The 18,320-nt window shown below is 41.0% G+C and overlaps 1 protein-coding gene across 2 annotated transcripts; it reads left to right on the plus strand.

Annotated features, from left to right (window-relative positions):
• Positions 1–204: 204 nt before the first annotated feature.
• On the plus strand, positions 205–17,920 carry LOC311122758 (dihydroorotate dehydrogenase (quinone), mitochondrial-like). Of its 2 annotated transcripts, none has more exons than XM_084197082.1 (9): positions 205–292; positions 750–959; positions 1,278–1,477; positions 12,822–12,904; positions 14,562–14,749; positions 15,252–15,365; positions 16,290–16,443; positions 16,579–16,738; positions 16,848–17,920. In XM_084197082.1, the coding sequence occupies exons 1-9, from the start codon at positions 275–277 to the stop codon at positions 16,939–16,941; spliced, it is 1,221 nt and encodes a 406-aa protein (XP_084053208.1). In that variant the 5' UTR covers positions 205–274; the 3' UTR covers positions 16,942–17,920. The 2 variants fall into 2 exon arrangements, with proteins under 2 accessions (XP_084053208.1, XP_084053209.1); XM_084197083.1 differs by having other exon boundaries at positions 242–362.
• The last annotated feature ends 400 nt before the right edge of the window (positions 17,921–18,320 follow it).

Genomic DNA, 18,320 nt, shown 5'->3' on the forward strand with positions numbered 1-18,320 from the left:
GTGGTCCTCTGTAGCTCAATTGGCAGAGCATGACGCTTGTAACGCCAGAGTAGTGGGTTCGATCCCCGGGACCACCCATACGTAAAAATGTATTCACACATGACTGTAAGTCGCTTTGGATAAAAGCGTCTGCTAAATGGCATATTATTATTATTTAACTCTTATTTGACATTTTCAGAGCTGCCTTTGAACTATCGCGAGATTACATTCAGGAAGTGATTCTCGGCAATGTGAGAGAAATGCTTCCAGACATTTTCAAAGTGATATAACATCCATGGCGGGACAGCTGAAGGTAACATCATTGATGAAACAGTGATGTTTTAATCGTTTGTATTTGTCATGAACAATGTTTTGACTATTTGGTAAGCGAAACTGGACAGTAGCCACTTCACGTTAGCTACTACAATCAGAGTGTTGTTGAATGAAGTGAGCTTGCTAACTTTGCTTGCTACCCTGTGGCTAGTTAGCTTGTTCATGTAACTACTCTTTGTTAAGTGATAAGCTAGTTAACTGTTTGCTGGATGCTGAATGACTAGACAGACTCAGGCATGCTGAATTATACCCACTGGGTTGTACGCATGGGTTGTTAAAAGGTGGTAGTCTCTCTGGGTATTCTGGTTCACTCTCCCTCATCTAGTGATTGAACAATTATTGCAATTTCACCTGATGTGCTTCAACAACAGTATGCCAAGTAGTAAACATCATATTTCAGTTTATTCCCATCACATTGTTTAATTTTTTGTTTGCAGCGTCTGAAGGACGCAGTGAAGATCATAGGGTCCGGCAGCGTCCTGTTTGTCTCCTACCTTACCGCTGTGGGAGATGAGCGCTTCTACGCCAACCAGCTCATGCCCTTGCTGCAGAGGATTATGGGAGCAGAGACAGCCCATGTCATGGCTGTGAGGTTCATCGGCCTGGGTCTGGTGCCTCAGAACCACTACCAGGACCCAGCATCACTGGTTAGTGTGGAAGGAGGTGTCCTCTAGCCTGGCATGCAAACTGATTTTGCTATGTTCGGGCTGGTTTGACCTGGCTAGGTTCATTCCTGTTTTGACTCCTCACTTACACTGAATTGCCTTTGTGCTGGTGTAAGATTAGAACGGAATGTATGCTTTGTTTGAGATTACCTTCACTCCCACTGTCTCATAACTCAACTAGCTAGTCAAATCTAATTTTAAACCTTTTTAATCTAAGTTGTGACTGTTCTTTTGGTCACTGTGTACTTCCATGGAATTTAGGCAACATTTATACCTGGTGTTGTTAATTCTTATCTCCAGGAAGTGAACGTCATGGGCCTTAAGTTCAAGAACCCCATAGGGATAGCAGCAGGATTTGACAAGCATGGGGAGGCTGTTGACGGGCTGTATAGACTAGGCTTTGGCTTCGTGGAGGTGGGGACCATCACCCCCAAACCCCAGGAGGGGAACCCCAAACCACGTGTGTTCAGACTGACCACTGACCAGGCGGTCATCAACCGGTACGGTTTGAATGAATAAGACATGGCTACTGAACCATGGCATGGCTGACTGTCATTCATTATAGACAAATGTTTTTAGCTTGTGAATTCTGTGTTGTTATCAGGGTGTTACACTGCCACCTCCTTGCGCTCGCTTTCATACTCTGAAAGGTGCTGTGAAATGAGATGCCATGGCATGGTTATACATATTCATGAGTTGTTAGAACACAGTACTTTGCGTATATGAAAGGACATATTGGTTGTCAGAGAAGTTCATCCTAAGCTCAAGAAAAAGCAGCCCAGATCCAAACGTAAATCAGGTATTTGTAAATAATTGTTACACAGTAAAGAAGTCTGCATGTTGTCATGGCTGTCTATGCTTGCTTGACATCGTTCTAAACATTTAAGAGCAAACCACTGGGGAAAAAAAATCTGAACCATCCCATTTTCTTCAGGGATGGGAGCGATAATTTTCTGTAATTTTCTTAAGTGTTTTGAATAGCAAATTCTAAACAGGCTGACTGACGTTGACACTGCCCTAGCACAACAACATACACTACCGGTCAAAAGTTTTAGAACACCTACTCATTCAAGGGTTTTTCTTTATTTTTACTATTTTCTACATTGTAGAATAAAAGTGTTAAACAAATATTTTATATTTGAGATTCTTCAAATAGCCACCGTTTGCCTTGATGACAGCTTTGCACACTCTTGGCATTCTCTCAACCAGCTTCACCTGGAATGCTTTTCCAACAGTCTTGAAGGAGTTCCCACATATGCTGAGCACTTGTTGGCTGCTTTTCCTTCACTCTGCCGTCCGACTCATCCCAAACCATCTCAATTGGGTTGAGGTCGGGGGATTGTGGAGGCCAGGTCATCTGATGCAGCACTCCATCACTCTCCTTCTTGGTAAAATAGCCCTTACACAGCCTGGAGGTGTGTTGGGTCATTGTCCTGTTGAAAAACAAATGATAGTCTCACTAAGCCCAAACCAGATGGGGTGGCGTATCGCTGCAGAATACTGTGGTAGCCATGCTGGTTAAGTGTGCCTTGAATTCTAAATAAATCACAGACAGTGTCACCAGCAAAGCACCCCCACACCATAACACCTCCTCCATGCTTTATGGTGGGGTGGGAAATACACATGCGGAGATCATCCGTTCACCCACACCGCGTCTCACAAAGACACGGCGGTTGGAACCAAAAATCTCCAATTTGGACTCCAGACCAAAGGACAAATTTCCATTGCTGGTGTTTCTTGGCCCAAGCAAGTCTCTTCTTCTTGGTATTCTTTAGTAGTGGTTTCTTTGCAGCAATTCAACCATGAAGGCCTGATTCACACAATCTCCTCTAAACAGTTGATGTTGAGATGTGTCTGTTACTTGAACTTTGTGAAGCATTTATTTGGGCTGCAATTTCTGAGGCTGGTAACTCTAATGAACTTATCCTCTGCAGCCGAGGTAACTGGGTGTTCCATTCTTGTCGCGGTCCTCATGAGAGCCAGTTTCATCATAGTGCTTGATGGCTTTTGCGACTGCATTTATTATTATTATTTAACTATGCAAGTCAGTTAAGAACAAATACTTATTTACAATGATGGCCTACCCCGGACAACTTGTGCGCTGCCCTATGGGACTCCCAATCACAGCCGGATTGTGATACAGCCTGGAATCGAACCAGGGTCTGTAGTGACGCCTCTAGCACTAAGATGCAGTGCCTTAGACTGCTGCGCCACTCGGGAGGCCAGGAAAATCACTTGAAGAAACATTAAACGTTTTTGACATTTTCCGTATTGATTGACCTTCATGTCTTAAAGTAATGATGGACTGTCGTTTCTCTGCTTATTTGAGCTGTTCTTGCCATAATATGGACTTGCTCTTTTACGAAATAGGGCTATCTTCTTTATACCCCCCTACCTTGTCACAACACAACTGATTGACTCAAACGCATTAAGAAGGAAATAAATTCCACAAATTAACTTTTAAGAAGGCCACCTGTTAATTGAAATGCATTCCAGGTGACTACCTCATGAAGCTGGTTGAGAGAATGCCAAGAGTGTGCAAAGCTGTCACCAAAGCAAAGGGTGGCTATTTGAAGAATCTCAAATTTAAAATATATTTGGATTTGTTTAACACTTTTTTGGTTACTACATGATTCCATATATGTTATGTCATAGTTTTGATGTCTTCACTGTTATTCTAAAATGTAGAAAATAGTAAAAATAAAGAACCCCTTGAATGAGTAGGTGTTCTAAAACCTTTGACCGATAGTGTAGTTGGGTTAATACAGTGAGCTCCAAAAGTATTAGGACAATGACAATTGTGTTGTTGTTTAGGCTCTGTATTGGGACAATGACTATGTGGTTAAAGTGCAGACTGTCAGCTTTAATTTGAGGGTATTTTCGTCCATATCAGGTGAACCGTTTAGAAATTACAGCACTTTCTGTACGTAGTTTCCCCATTTTAGGGGACCAAACGTATTGGGACAAATTCACTTACAGTATGTATATTAAAGTAGTAAAAAGTTTAGTATTTGATCCCATATTCATAGCACACAATGACTATATCAAGCTTGTGACTCTACAAATTTGTTGGATCCATTTGCTGTTTGTTTTGGTTGTTTCAGATTATTTTGTGCCCAATAGAAATGAATGGTAAATAATGTATTGTCTCATTTTGGTAAATTTTATTGTAAATAAGAATAGAATATGTTTCTAAACACTTCTACATTAATGTGGATCCTACCATGATTACGGATAATTGTCATGTGAATTTCTATCTCTAATTCAACCTAAGCTTGAATCATTACCAGAGGTTGTAAGGCTCTAGTTTTAATCATCAATGATTCAAGGTCCACAACCCACAAGTATTATCTGTATATTTATTCATGGAGAGCTCTGACGCCAAAAACACAAACATACGATTTTATACCTCCTGAACTTGACTCCTCCCACCTTTAGGTGGCTTTTCTAAACAGTTTCCGCCTTCCCCTTCACCCTTGAATGTTTAGTACCGCCCCCTCTGTTAGTGGGTTGACACTACATGATAATTCTAACATTTATACTGTATTTGGGGTGAAATCCTTTAGTCATTATTCTTAAAATCCAAATTAATCTAACAATCCACCCCTTTGACTAAATATTCCCACATTCAGGATAAATGTATTTTACAAGCATGATTAATCTCAGAGATCACATCAGAACTAATAAACATTTCATCCAATTGCGGTCTTTCAGGGTCCAAATCCTCGTCATCCACCAAGCCTGGAGGATAGTTTTTCACATTCCCCTGGTCAGAGTCCGGAGTCAGTCCATCTCTCATCATTGTTTAGATACTGCATTTCACCAACACCTGACTCACCAATCCTCGGACACAGGGAACAAGACAACAACCACATAATACAAGAATACCCATACAAACACTGACCGCTCCTAAGATGGTGGCTGCTAGGGTTTTCCATTTACCAAATATTTCATCAAACCACCCTATCCACAATGTACTAACTTCTGAGTTCAGTTCATCCTTCACTTAGTGCAGTTAATTCTGTAAGAGCTCTGGTGACTGTCCCATCCAGTGTGGTGTTGTTAGGGATAAATGTGCAACAATGGCTTATCTTTCTATAGACACCGGCCCTTTCTGCCTGATCTAGAACCAACCTCTACTAAGTTATGAGCGGGATGGCGGATAATCGCTCAGAGATCCCCTTTACTGCATCTCTAGTCTGATCAATAAATCGTTGTTGGTTGTAATATATATAATTTATCCAATCCATATTTTTGTTTGTCACCCACCAGAAAAATGTTGTAGTAAAACTCTCCCATATTTGATTCATAGCTTTGTATTCGTCTGGAACACCCCTGGGGATGCCTATACCATCTATCCAAATTGGGCTATTTCCTTCCTGACCTATATTTCTTTTTCTCACCACACATCAGTCAGAGGGATGGTTAGGCTCCTAATTTTTTTTCCTCCCTTCCTTATCTAAATCAGTCACATTAATTATCTCCTTACAGCCATCAAAATCACCCAAGTTACGGGTGCCATTTCTATGTCTGTAACACTGGTATTCGCCAGGAGTTAAAGTGAATCTAGGTGGGCTGGCCCAGTATGTCAATTTTGCCAGCCCAATCCCTGTGCAATTTGGCTCTTTTTGATTGGACCCCAGGTCTAATACACAGGGAAACATTGCCTTTGGCATTGGGGCGGTCAACATTGTCGGTCGCCCAATGGAGCATGCATAACAATTGGTCTCTCCCAAGGCCCTATAGCGGTGTACTTCATCCACTTTAACCAGATTCTCATCAGGGACCCCCTCCACTTCCCCTTGGTTCCATTCTTGGAGGAGAAAATCTTTCATAGTGGACGGGTTAGTCGAATTGACTCCGTCATCCCTTGACTGATTTACTCGGTCTATTGCTGTTAGTGGATTAATGACAGTACCTGTGCTTTCCATATCTTTTGACTCCATCAAATGTAATCTTAGACAAGTATCCCATCCGTATTTGTCCGTGCAAGCCCAGTAAGTTATTTTCATGTCCTCTTTAGTGACCTTTACTATCGTTACTACCATCTCCGTGGGGATGTCGTTATACCTTCTTATCCTCCATCTGGACGTCCAGCCCCCCCCCGTCTCATATCTCCGTCCCCCAGTATGTCTAAATACCTGAGCCCAGGAACAATCCGCCGAGGGAGCTGAACATAAATACAATGGGATTTTATAATCCCACCTTGCTTGCTTATCTGCCCTGATAAGATCCCTGATCCTAATTTTGAATCTTACTCCCCACCCTTCTCTGACCCCTATTTTGTAGATCACTCGTCCTTGACGGTCAGTATGTCGGGTTGCTTCCCTTTTATTTCTTAATAATGGTAAGGCCATAGCGTAATTGGTGCGAGGTGGTGGTGGATCTTGACATACCAAGACTATTGCCGAGACTATGATGCAGCTCAGGGTCACCCATATTCCCAAAAACCGCCAACCCTCTCCTGTCTTGAGTCCTTCTGCTCGGTACCACCCCATACTCACACCCTAGGAACACACTACAGTGATGATAGGTCTGGGTAGGAGATCTTCGTTGACAGAGGTGACCCCCGGACCCTGTGGCCCAGTTCTGCTCGCCAACTCTGCGTGTGCTAAGTGGTGCTTGTATGTGGTCTTACCTTCTTGCAGTGGGTAACATGGACCCAGGTTCCTCTCTCTGCTATTCTAATGGCCAAGGCGGTGACCAACATAACCTGATAGGGCCCTTCCCAACAGGCCTGCTTCCAGTTTTCCTTCTAGTGACTGGATGCTCACCAGTCACCTGGTTAGATAGTGGGTTACCTTCTCCTTTAGTTCACCTGTGGGGCACAAAACCTCTGACATACGGGTGTGGTTAATAAACTATCTTCACACATGTTCAGATTAATCTAACAATTTCTGACTGCATTCTCTTTTTAGACTGTATCTAAAACATTTTTTTTTTTTTTAAGTATTTTGTCCTCTCCTTCGTATATTATTTAATCCTACAATTAGCCTCTTCCCCCCTCTTGACACATAGTTCTGCTCATGTGTCAATATTTACCACCTACCTAACATTCCCTTAGGTAATTTATCAACCAATTGCCAAGCCTTTCATTTTTGAGATTGTCTTTTGCTTCGTTATTGCTCCTCCCACTTCCTTTGTCTTTTATGGCGGCTAAATTCGACTTTCATTCAGTTCAGAATCAATTAGTAATCCAATCAATCAATCTCTTATCTTGTAAAAACACTTATGTTTAGTTCAACCTCTGTTCTACCCCGGCTCTCCCGGGCTTGACCTGAAGACTGATTGTTGGACATGACAAGTCCATATTTAGGTCACCTAAGTCTTCTGCCTAGCAACAAAGAATAAAAACCTCTATGTTCGTGATTAACCCAGTTATCTCTAATAGCCCACCAAAAAAAAACCCATCATCTTTAAATCACGACCAATGTCATATCCCTCTTTACTCTCTACCATTTGGGTAACATCCCTGATATATGTATGCCTCCCTAGAGTTCCCAATGATTTTACCATGGGCCGCCATTGCCTTCCCATAGATAAGATCACTTAATTTACCCGTATGCAGTACATAATGGAGTACCCAAGCTTTACAGCAGTCTATCCTTACCAAAAAGCTCATCATTCTTCATCTAATTTTTTTTTTCTCTAGTCCCTATCTACCTGATCCTATTGCTAAATCAATGATCAAGGCAATAGTTGTCTCGCCTTAGATTGTACATTCCTCTGATTACTGCAGCTTATTCCATTAATTTAGGTTCAAATATCCCCAAAAAAACTGTTCCATGAACTGTTGAAAATCCCCTAAATTCAACATAACAACCCTTTATAAACATCATGCTGGGTGTGTTTTTTTTATTTGAAAAACCCAATTGAAAAATAACAATCAAAGATAGTTAGGCTCAACTTAATTTGGTAGCTCCCTCTTATGACCTAAATACTGCCTAACTTCACTACTGCTCCCCCTTGCCCTGAGCAATATTCCAATGAGATAAGCTAATCTCTTTCTCCTGGTTATACATTTTGTTAACCTTCAATTACCATCCGTAATCTAAAGATGGTAGTACATACAAAACATGATACAGATATCCCCAGTCCTAACCCATGAATAATGTTTGTATCAATTTAATTCCTTATAACTAATCCATAAAATCACTCAAAATTCCTCGAGTATACAATGATTATTTAATTGATTACTCTAAATCTGCTACATGTGATCTCATTTCAAATGATCCATTATCAATTATTTGATCCACCCCCTAAGAAAATCTCTCTCCCCTTCTATTCTGGAGTTCTACCTCTACCAGCTATTTCCCCTAGTGGCCATTAAATACTCAGCTCCCGTATGTTCTTTTTCTTACTCTATCCTGTCTACTATTCCGCTCATGATGGATTGCATCTCTCTTGACCTCGGCTAACGAAGTAGTTCCCCATCCCACTAAAGTCCTCTTAATATTCCTGCTTATTTCTGGTCATTTCGTGGTCCTCTGTAGCTCATGCTGGTAGAGCACGGCGCTTGTAACGCCAAGGCAGTGGGCTCGATCCCCGGGACCACCCACACACAAAAAATTTTATGCACGCATGACCGTAAGTCGCTTTGGATAAAAGCATCTGCCAAATGGCACATCATTATTATATTATATATTTCCCTGTCCCTGGGGAGGCTCAGGTATGCCACTTGGCCACTGTCTTCCTGTTTACATTCATGTACTTTGGAGAAGTCAGCATGTCGTTGGTAATGTTCCCTTAAATTATTACACAACTCAGTTATTTTCCCAACATATTGCCCATCATTTGCCCATGGTAGGACTGCTCCATTGGCATCCCCTGAAACCCACTGCCCCCGAACAGCTGCCCAATCTTTCCCAACTAGGGTTCTGACTGCTCTCTCAATTTCCCCTGTGTTTAGCTTAAAGCTTGCTGCTAGACTCTCCAAATCCCTCCTGAACCCCTTTATTCCTGTTTTAGGGTGTACTACACCCTCTATAGCTCTAACTACATCTCGCTGTGTCCACGCCCTATATACATCCAGTGTGTCTGGTGCTTGCTCCTCCCCAGCCCTTGGGTTCGGCAAGGCTATCAAAGGGTACTGGTCATCCCCTTAAACTGTGTATTTCCTCTCTACTCTCCCTGAGTTCTGTAATTTCCTTCTGTAAAACTGCTTGTTGTCTCATCTTCTCCTGCTTGTTTTTCAACCCTAAACAGTTGCCTTCTCTCCATTTATTTTATTCTCTCCTCCTTAAACTGTGTACTTATAACCAATGTTTTTTCAATCCATCATCCTAATAGTAAAAACGATATCCCATTGTTCACATAACGAAACCAAATTATTTTTTAGAATCCACCATTTATTTTCATCCACCACTGGTGTTACTCAACCTATACAATAAAGTAATAACCATTTGAATTCATCAAAGCACTTCCTCTCAGTAAAGTCTCCCGACCTCCACTTTTCCCGCCAACCAGAGCCACAAATCATTCTCCTTGTCCTCAACTCAACCCTCACAGCTCTATCGCTACTTCAGTTCGCCATCCAATTTCTTCAACTGTTCTCTCTGATTCGGCCCTAATCAATAAAACAAATACTTGATATCGTTGATAAGCATACACTTAAGGATGATATTCCATAATGTCATTCGTACTTGTAACATGTTTTCATAGACCTATCTAGAATACTAAAGCTATCTTATGCAACTTTTAATACACGTAAAAACTCTCTCTCTCTCCACCCATTCCCTATTGAATAAGTGAGTTTTTAACCCCCAACCACGCTCCAAATCTTCCCTTTAGCATTAACCAACCAAATACTAAGTAGTATCCGGTTACCATTCATCCCAGCCGTTGAATTCCCTCATACACACATATTTCACCTTATGCCATTCAAATGCCCAACACAACATAATAGTTCAATGCAACCCTCTATTGGTTCTGCAAGTCGCTCCGGACCAGAGCGTCTGCCAAATGACCAAAAATGCAAATGTAAATATTCTCTACTTTCTCACTCATGACGTACGTCTACGTTTGAGTGTGAAAGTTCATACATATGCATTGTTGGAATTTTATAGGTACCTCTCAAATAATCGCTTTGTGGTGTTTTTAGCCAATTCTTAATTGACACCAATCATTTTTTCAAACATTTTACCCGTTGAACCAAAAAATTGACTGTCCTATTCCTTTTCTTTACCCCTGCAGTCACGATGGTTAAATATTCCTTTGTTACCGTTAAAGCACTTTCGCGCTTAAAAAAACACTTGCTCTCTCTAGCCCCTCCTTTCGCTGTTTTTTCAAATTCATTTTATATGCATCTGCCTAATCATATAACTTCTAACTTTTTACTTCGAGATGCCCAATAAATTCATACCTCTTCTCCCAAATGGATCCATAAAACATATTTCTTCGATCCCCGTTAATTCTCGGACCTCTTTAGAAGATTTATTTCCCATGGTGGAAAAATAAAAATCCCCCCTTTAGTAATAATTCCCAGAATTATTCTTCTAGGAGCTATTATTTTAGTGCGTCTCTTGAGCCAATGTATGATCTGCTTTTGTAATTAACCATTTAAAATTATTTAACCCCTAACCCAGAGTTTTTTATTTAAAACTCCGGTTTCATGAAAGGGGTCGATAACCATTTTTTCTCACGCGACCAATTTTTTTTTTAGCTCCTTCCTTGAAACAATTATCACGTATACTGATGGATTCTCAAGTCTCACACGTACACAACATTATACAGTCATTTGCTAAACCTATTTGTAACCTAGAGGTCGTAACTGCTCTAGTTTCATGAAACACACAGAGTTCTAGCAAATCCCCAGTCGTATACGCGACTTTTGACCTGTTTTATGTATCCATAGCACACGACAAAAATCATCCCTTTCCCTGTTTATCGTAGCACTGTACCCAGTACAGTCTCAATAAAAACTAGTTTACATTGGTGATGGCCTTTCACCCCTTGTCATTTCGGACTAGATTATTCTGGTAATAGCTATTTACCTAGGGTCAATTGCGGACCCTCCCCGTTTCGTAATAATTATTACTTCCTTTGAGATTTTGGTAACTATTCTCTGCCCTCCACAAGAATTACTATTCTCATACAAGTTCAAATCATTTCACCAAAATCCATGAATAAAAATTACTGACCTTTTCCTTGCAGTTTGGATTTAAATGCTTTTTCAAACTCGTTAACGTCTTTATCGTTCATAAGAGTAATCACCGGCTTGTTTATAACCTTAACGTCGAAGGCCAGGACTATTCTCCACGGATGCAATCACCCGGCCGTGCACGGATTCGGTGTCCTTAGAACGATAAAGACGTATTTAAGCTCCGCTCAAAGGACCAATCTGTCATGTGAATTTCTATCTCTAATTCAACCTAAGCTTGAATCATTACCAGAGGTTGTAAGGCTCTGGTTTTAATCATCAATGATTCAAGGTATTATCTGTATATTTATTCATGGAGAGCTCTGACGCCAAAAACACAAACATACGATTTTATACCTCCTGAACTTGACTCCTCCCACCTTTAGGTGGCTTTTCTAAACAGTTTCCGCCTTCCCCTTCACCCTTGAATGTTTAGTACCGCCCCCTCTGTTAGTGGGTTGACACTACATGATAATTCTAACATTTATACTGTATTTGGGGTGAAATCTTTTAGTCATTATTCTTAAAATCCAAATTAATCTAACAATAATCCTGAATGAATTGTGAATAATGATGAGTGAGAAAGTTAGACGCACAAATACAGTATCATATCCCCCCCACCACCAAAAACTAAATGCTAACCTCCCCTGTTATTGTAATGGTGAGAGAATAGCATGTCTTGGCGGTATGATATGAATCACTCATCATTATTCACAATTCATTCAGGATTTTCCGTAATCATGGTAGCATCCACATTAATGTAGAAGTGTTTAAAAACATATTATATTCTTATTTACAATAAAAGTGACTCAAATGACACAATACATTATTTACCATTCATTTCTATTCGGCAAAGAATCATCTGAACAGCAAATGCATCCAACAAATTTGTGGAGTCACAAGCTTGATGTAGTCATTGCGTGCTATGAATATGGGACCAAATACTTAACTCTTTACTACTTTAATACACATATAAGTGAATTTGTCCCAATACTTTTATACAAAAAGTGCTGTAATTTCTAAATGGTTCACCCGATATGGATGAAAATACCCTCAAACTAAAGCTGAGTCTGCACTTTAACATCATTGTCATTGTATCATTTCAAATCAAAAGTGCAGGAGTACTGAGCCAATACAGCAACACATTTGTCACTGTCCTAATACTTTTGGAGCTCACTGTGGATGTAGCCACGTTGTTTTTCTTTGATGTCATGTAGTCAGTAAATGAGAATAAGCATTCGTATATTAGGCTAGAATCAATATGATTAATTCAATTTAGCATGGACCATATGCAGGTATGTGAGGTGCTCAGACTAACAAACCTCTCATATATTAATATGCCAGAGTTCTTCTTTGACTACTCGGTGTACAACAACACAGCTTCCCAGAAGTTAAAGTCAAAAAGAGTGCATAAGAAGAGCATGAAATAAAGGCCTCATTTCATTATGGTGTTGTTTATTAAAGTTTTACTCCACTGACTGAAATTATTTTGCCAAAAAACACATCTGGATTTCATGTATCATGGATTTTAGTAATCAAATGAATTGAATATGCACTCTTGACAGTCAGGGATAAACACATACTGTATCATAATGGCATGATAAAGGAATGGATCCTAAATTGCTGATAGTTGCTTTTTTGACATGTATGGCATTTTGTGTATTACATAAACTTAACCTCTTGATTATGTTGTGGGTATGTTTCAGATATGGGTTCAACAGCTTTGGTCTTGCAGCAGCACAGGAGAGACTAAAGGCAAGAGAAGGCACCCAGGTAGAGCTGACTAAAGGTACTAGAGAGACAACTCATGTTTCTGTCCTGTCTGTCAGACTGATAGGTTTGACAGCGCGCTGATAAATGTCTCAGGGGCACACAGCCAATTACACTACACTAATCCTCTGCCCCTATTTTATATGGACATTATCTTTCCCCAGGCTCAGAGACGTTCCTAATACCAATCACACTCTAGCAGAGGAGCTAGTAAACGCTTACAAATGATTATCCAAGTCGGAACAGTACTAGCCTATACAGTCTTGTATTGACAGACAAAAAGCAAACAACTGAAATGTTTTTGTCAAGTGTTATCGACAAAACATTTTGACTGTTGTATTTTTAAAACATTGCTTTATATCTTTAATGAAGAGCATTTGGTTCAAGTTTCAAGTTTGATTTAATTCAATTTGCCATATTTTCAGTAAAATAGAGCATTAGTAACAAAATGTCCCCACTGATTTAGATTGTGACATTAAGCCAAAATCACACGGGGTGATGTCCGTCAACGGCGTGAATTTGCGCGTGCGAGAACAGCAAGCATTAATTCACATAGACCACGTACCGTAAACCAGTTATTAAGCCGTATTTGTCATGGAAAGCGATTATAAACAGTTGTATACTCTCTTGAAATCTTAGTTACCTCATTCCTCAAGTTTTCCAGCCATAGTAGCCTGGACTATATGCCCATGATCTAAATCAAAACAGGTAGACTGCTGTATTGTTTTCAAATAGGTAGTCTATTTGTCAGATAAACCATAGCCTACAACCAATTTACTTTTTAACCATACAACTTTACTTAGCAAAGTAGGGAAGATCATAACAATACCTAGAATTCCCTTTCTACAAACGAACAGATTTAATTAATTTGAACTAAGGCACTCACTAACCATGCACATTGTTTGAACTGTATTTCAATCCAATCAGCTGTAAGCAACAACGGTGATACTGTCAAGATATGACATTGACAACGAGATATATAATTCAGAAACACAATCCAGTTTATAAATGTAGAATGTCATTGCGTTCATGCATTGCTACACCGTTTTTCATAAGGACTAGCCTATAGGCCTACATAATGTTGGCTTGCAGTTAAACTTATGAACACTAAATAGACACTTTTTAACTATACATTTCACAATTCCAGAGGTAACAATGCACCAACAGTCTATTTTTTGACAATTTATCAGCTCATTTTACCAGCATTGTTCTGCGTAGACGCGAGAAAAATGTTCTTGCTTCCTAACGTCTCGATCACACCGACAGCGTTATTGCGCACAATGGTACGCAGCATCATCTGGATATGTGTGCAACAAAAGTTCAACATTCACCTTCTGCTACCATTTCTGTCAAGCCGTCTACACATACAGTTTGATGCATACGTTCGATAAATCCAACTTATGCACCACACAGAACGTACTGCAACTGCCTCTGCAACTCAATGCTGCACAGGCGAACACAGTGTTCCATTGGAAATTAATGGACTTCTGGCGTACCAAAACGCAATGTCGATGTGATCAAGGCGTAATTTGATGCGCTATACGCTCGTGACGCAGTTGACGCTTGCGGCCTGTCTGTTTTCTCTTAATTCACTCCCATGCATTCTATTTACGTTCTGACCTTAACCTCTCCCAGGGACTCAACTGGAATATATCCTGCTGTCTGTGTGTTTTTAGCTGGCCTGCCCCTGGGCATCAACCTGGGAAAGAACAAGCTGTCCCAGGATGCAGTGGCAGACTACCAGGAGGGGGTGCGGGCGCTGGGCCCGCTGGCTGATTACCTGGTGGTGAACGTGAGCAGCCCCAACACCCCAGGCCTCAGGGACCTGCAGGGGAAAGGGGAACTGCGAAAACTGCTGTACAAGGTCAGTGGCTGGCAATGTTTGACTGACCTAGATATGATTTATTTATATTTTATTTAACCAGGATGTCACACTCAAATGTGATATCATAAATTGTATTTATTTTATGTTTGTAGTGTATGTATCATTGGCTTTCCAGAGAGCATGTTGTTGCAACTTTTCCTTTATTGAAGTCTGGTGTTTCTGTTCAGTTCAACTTTATTGACATAGCTGGTGATGTTTTAATATGGATTTCTATGTCAAAAGATAATTGACTTCCCATTTAGACAACATACACATCACACAAGCAAGCAAGCACAGCACTGTTTGGATTGAACACGAATAACCTTAGAGAAAACTGCTTAGGTGTATTGCCGTTGTTTGGTCTTCATGTTGTGCTGTACATTGTCACATCTCATTGACCTGTGTGGATGTGATGGTTATAATTGATTGTGTGTCTGTGGTGGCTCATGTATATATCCCTGTACCCTCCTGTCTTCCCCCCTGTTCTCCCTCTCCCATCCAGGTGCTGAAGGAGCGTGATGCCCTACAGGGGGGGAGCAGGCCACCTGTACTGGTAAAGATCGCCCCTGACCTCACCGACCAGGATAAGCAGGACATTGCTGATGTGGTCACAGAGGTCAGTCAGAGGCCTAGACACACAGGGGTCAGTCAGAGGCCTAGCCACACAGGGGTCAGTCAGAGGCCTAGCCACACAGGGGTCAGTCAGAGGCCTAGCCACACAGGGGTCAGTGTGATCCTGTGGGCCTCTCTATGTAGCCTACTCACCAAGCCTTAACCTACAGTATATAGCCCCCAATGACTTGGGGCTGCTTACTTTGGTCATCCGTGTTTCTCCTGTTTGCTCATCTTCCTTGCCACACTTCTCACCCCACTCACGTAGTCAGCTTGTGTTCTGTAGGCGTCATCAGAGCAGTCCTGCTGCCGTGGGTCTTAGCCAGCAGAGGACATATCACCAAATTGATTTGAATGCATTAGTGTTGCCTCCTCTCCACTCTCTATGTTAAGGGGACTGGAGGAGTGTTTCTGTTTTTCTGTGTTCATGGAAGCGGACAGACTCCAAATGGGAAAAGGGAGACCGATAGAAAGCACAGCAAATATTTGAAGAGTATTAGATACGTTACGGTAAATCTGTGTCAGACAGTCCATTGGTGAGCTGTGTCCCAACATCGATGGCCAAATGTTGATATTTTTCCCACTAATTGGTCTTTTGACCAATCACATCCGATCTTTTCACAGCCAATCTTTTTCAGAGCTAATCTGATTGGTCAAAAGACCAATTAGTGAAAAAAATATCAGAATTGGGCTGCCTGTCTTAACGCAGCCTGAGTGTATTCGTTCAAGTGTGCCTGGAACAATTAGAATGCTACACTAACTCCAATAGAATACAGGACTCACTTTTAAACAGATTACAAGTGTCTGTATCATGAAAAAAGAAAGTTAGGATTTGTTCATCTTAATTCTCAATGATTGGATTGCCTAAATTTGTTTGATGTGGTGTTATGGGGTAATGTCAAATAGGTAATCATGGTTTGTGTTTTAGCTTGGTGTGGATGGGCTGTTGGTGTCCAACACCACAGTATCCAGGCCTGAGACCCTACAGGACCCCCAGAGTAAAGAGGTGGGAGGGTTGAGCGGCCAGCCCATCAAGGAGCTCTCTACACGCACTGTGAGAGAGATGTACAGCTTGACAAAAGGTAGGTAGGCTCTGTGAAGGATCATCATAACACTGCTGCAGCTGATACTGGCCTGATTGATTGATTGATTGATTGTGGGCTGGGGTGTATAGAATGTTCTCTTTATTCACCCAGTATTGCTCTTTCTCATTGAAGGTAAGGTGCCAATCATTGGAGTTGGGGGTGTAGCCAGTGGACAAGATGCCCTGGACAAGATCTGTGCTGGAGCCTCATTGGTCCAGTTGTACACCGCTTTAACCTATCAGGGTCCACCAGTTGTCACCAAAATCAAAAGGGAACTAGAACAGCTTTTAAAGTAAGTGTGAACTTGCATGTGTTTTTTTTACTGCGTGACTTAATATGTAGTTTCATCTAGTCAAATTGCTTGTATTTGTCGTATTCTGACGTTATCCTATGTTTTACAGAGAACAAGGATTTGCAAGCATATCGGATGCTGTTGGAGCTGACCATAGAGGTGCTGACGGGAGATTTCAACAACAGTCTAGAGAGGGACAATGATCAGGATCAGTCGGCTCTACAGGTTAGATTGACTACCATACAGACTGATGCCTTTGTCAACTTCCTGCCTTTACTTGAAGTCTATAGTACATGAAGTTGCTTGTAACGACTGGCTAGAATGATATCTTTGCACTCAAATAGTATGGCAGTAACAGCAGTATTGGGAACCTGCCCCATTTCACGGTTCTTACTGGATCTGTTGGTTATTGGGCAATGTAACCGTAAGAATGGTTAAGTACCAAATGACACCAAAGTGCTGACAGTATTTTGACACTAGCAGTCACATTGTCATGTGTAATGTATGTAAAATAAAAATCGAATGTTTTTAAAATGATGTTAATATAATGTGTGCTCTATTTAGAAATACTGTGTGCTGCTATTTATGTAACTATGTGAATATAGAAATTGAACATTTGTTCACAAAGAACTTGGTTTCCATTCAAAGTGCTTAACTGCAAGTCCCTTGTAAATCGCTGAACTGCTACCCACATAATGGAGACCTCATCTGAAATTAGAAATCACCTAGCAATGAGCGGAATGACAATTACCTGACAATTACCATTTAACCTTGCGGCAGTAGTCAGTTAAACACTGAGGAAATATAACAGCTTTGACATTTAAAGAAAGGGCAATAGCACAATTACTGGCTTAGTGTCAGAAGGCTTTAAATACACATGATCACACTGTAAGATGGTAAAAACCGCCTTAACTCTCAGCAGTATAGCAGTGTAACTGATGAGAAGTGTACCAGAATAAGCTTCAGAGGTCAGTGACAAAGAGAGCCAAGTCCAAGAGGTTGCACTGATGGTTCTTTGTCCAATTCCTGACCTGTTGCGTACGCTGAATTGAATTGTAATGCCTCCTGTTATGAGTGTAATGTCAAGGGGGTACTTTATGTATGTTAAGTCATATACATTAAACCATATACATGAACCTTCGAGCACACGCCTCAGGCAATAATAAATGTCCATTTCAATTATTATGTCTTGACTGTGCATGTTTTTGGGTGGTACGGGAAATGCTGTAATTGATCATCATAATCCTGGTCGGTCTTATTGAGAGTCTATCAGAACCTGTTGGTACTCCTGTCATTCTCAGAACCTCGCTTGTACTTCTTCTCCCCTGCCAACATCTGGTGTCTTGGCAGTTGACCTCTTTAGAGATTATCCACTTCATGGCCCTTAAGGCCTTGTGTAAACCCTGTATGGCATTATAGCTCTCCTTCAGTAGAGGTTACTCACTCACCACCCCCTGAGCAAATGTTTCTGCCAGAGTTTGTCCATTGTACATATTTTCCCATGTCAGAATATCCTCTCACCGCTACTCTCCTGAGTGAGTTTGATATATTCCTAGGGTAAAGAAGTTACTGTTCTTTATGT

This window comes from Coregonus lavaretus, assembly GCF_964263955.1.
Source record: "Coregonus lavaretus genome assembly, contig: HAP1_SCAFFOLD_369, whole genome shotgun sequence".
NCBI classification, from domain to species: domain Eukaryota; kingdom Metazoa; phylum Chordata; class Actinopteri; order Salmoniformes; family Salmonidae; genus Coregonus; species Coregonus lavaretus.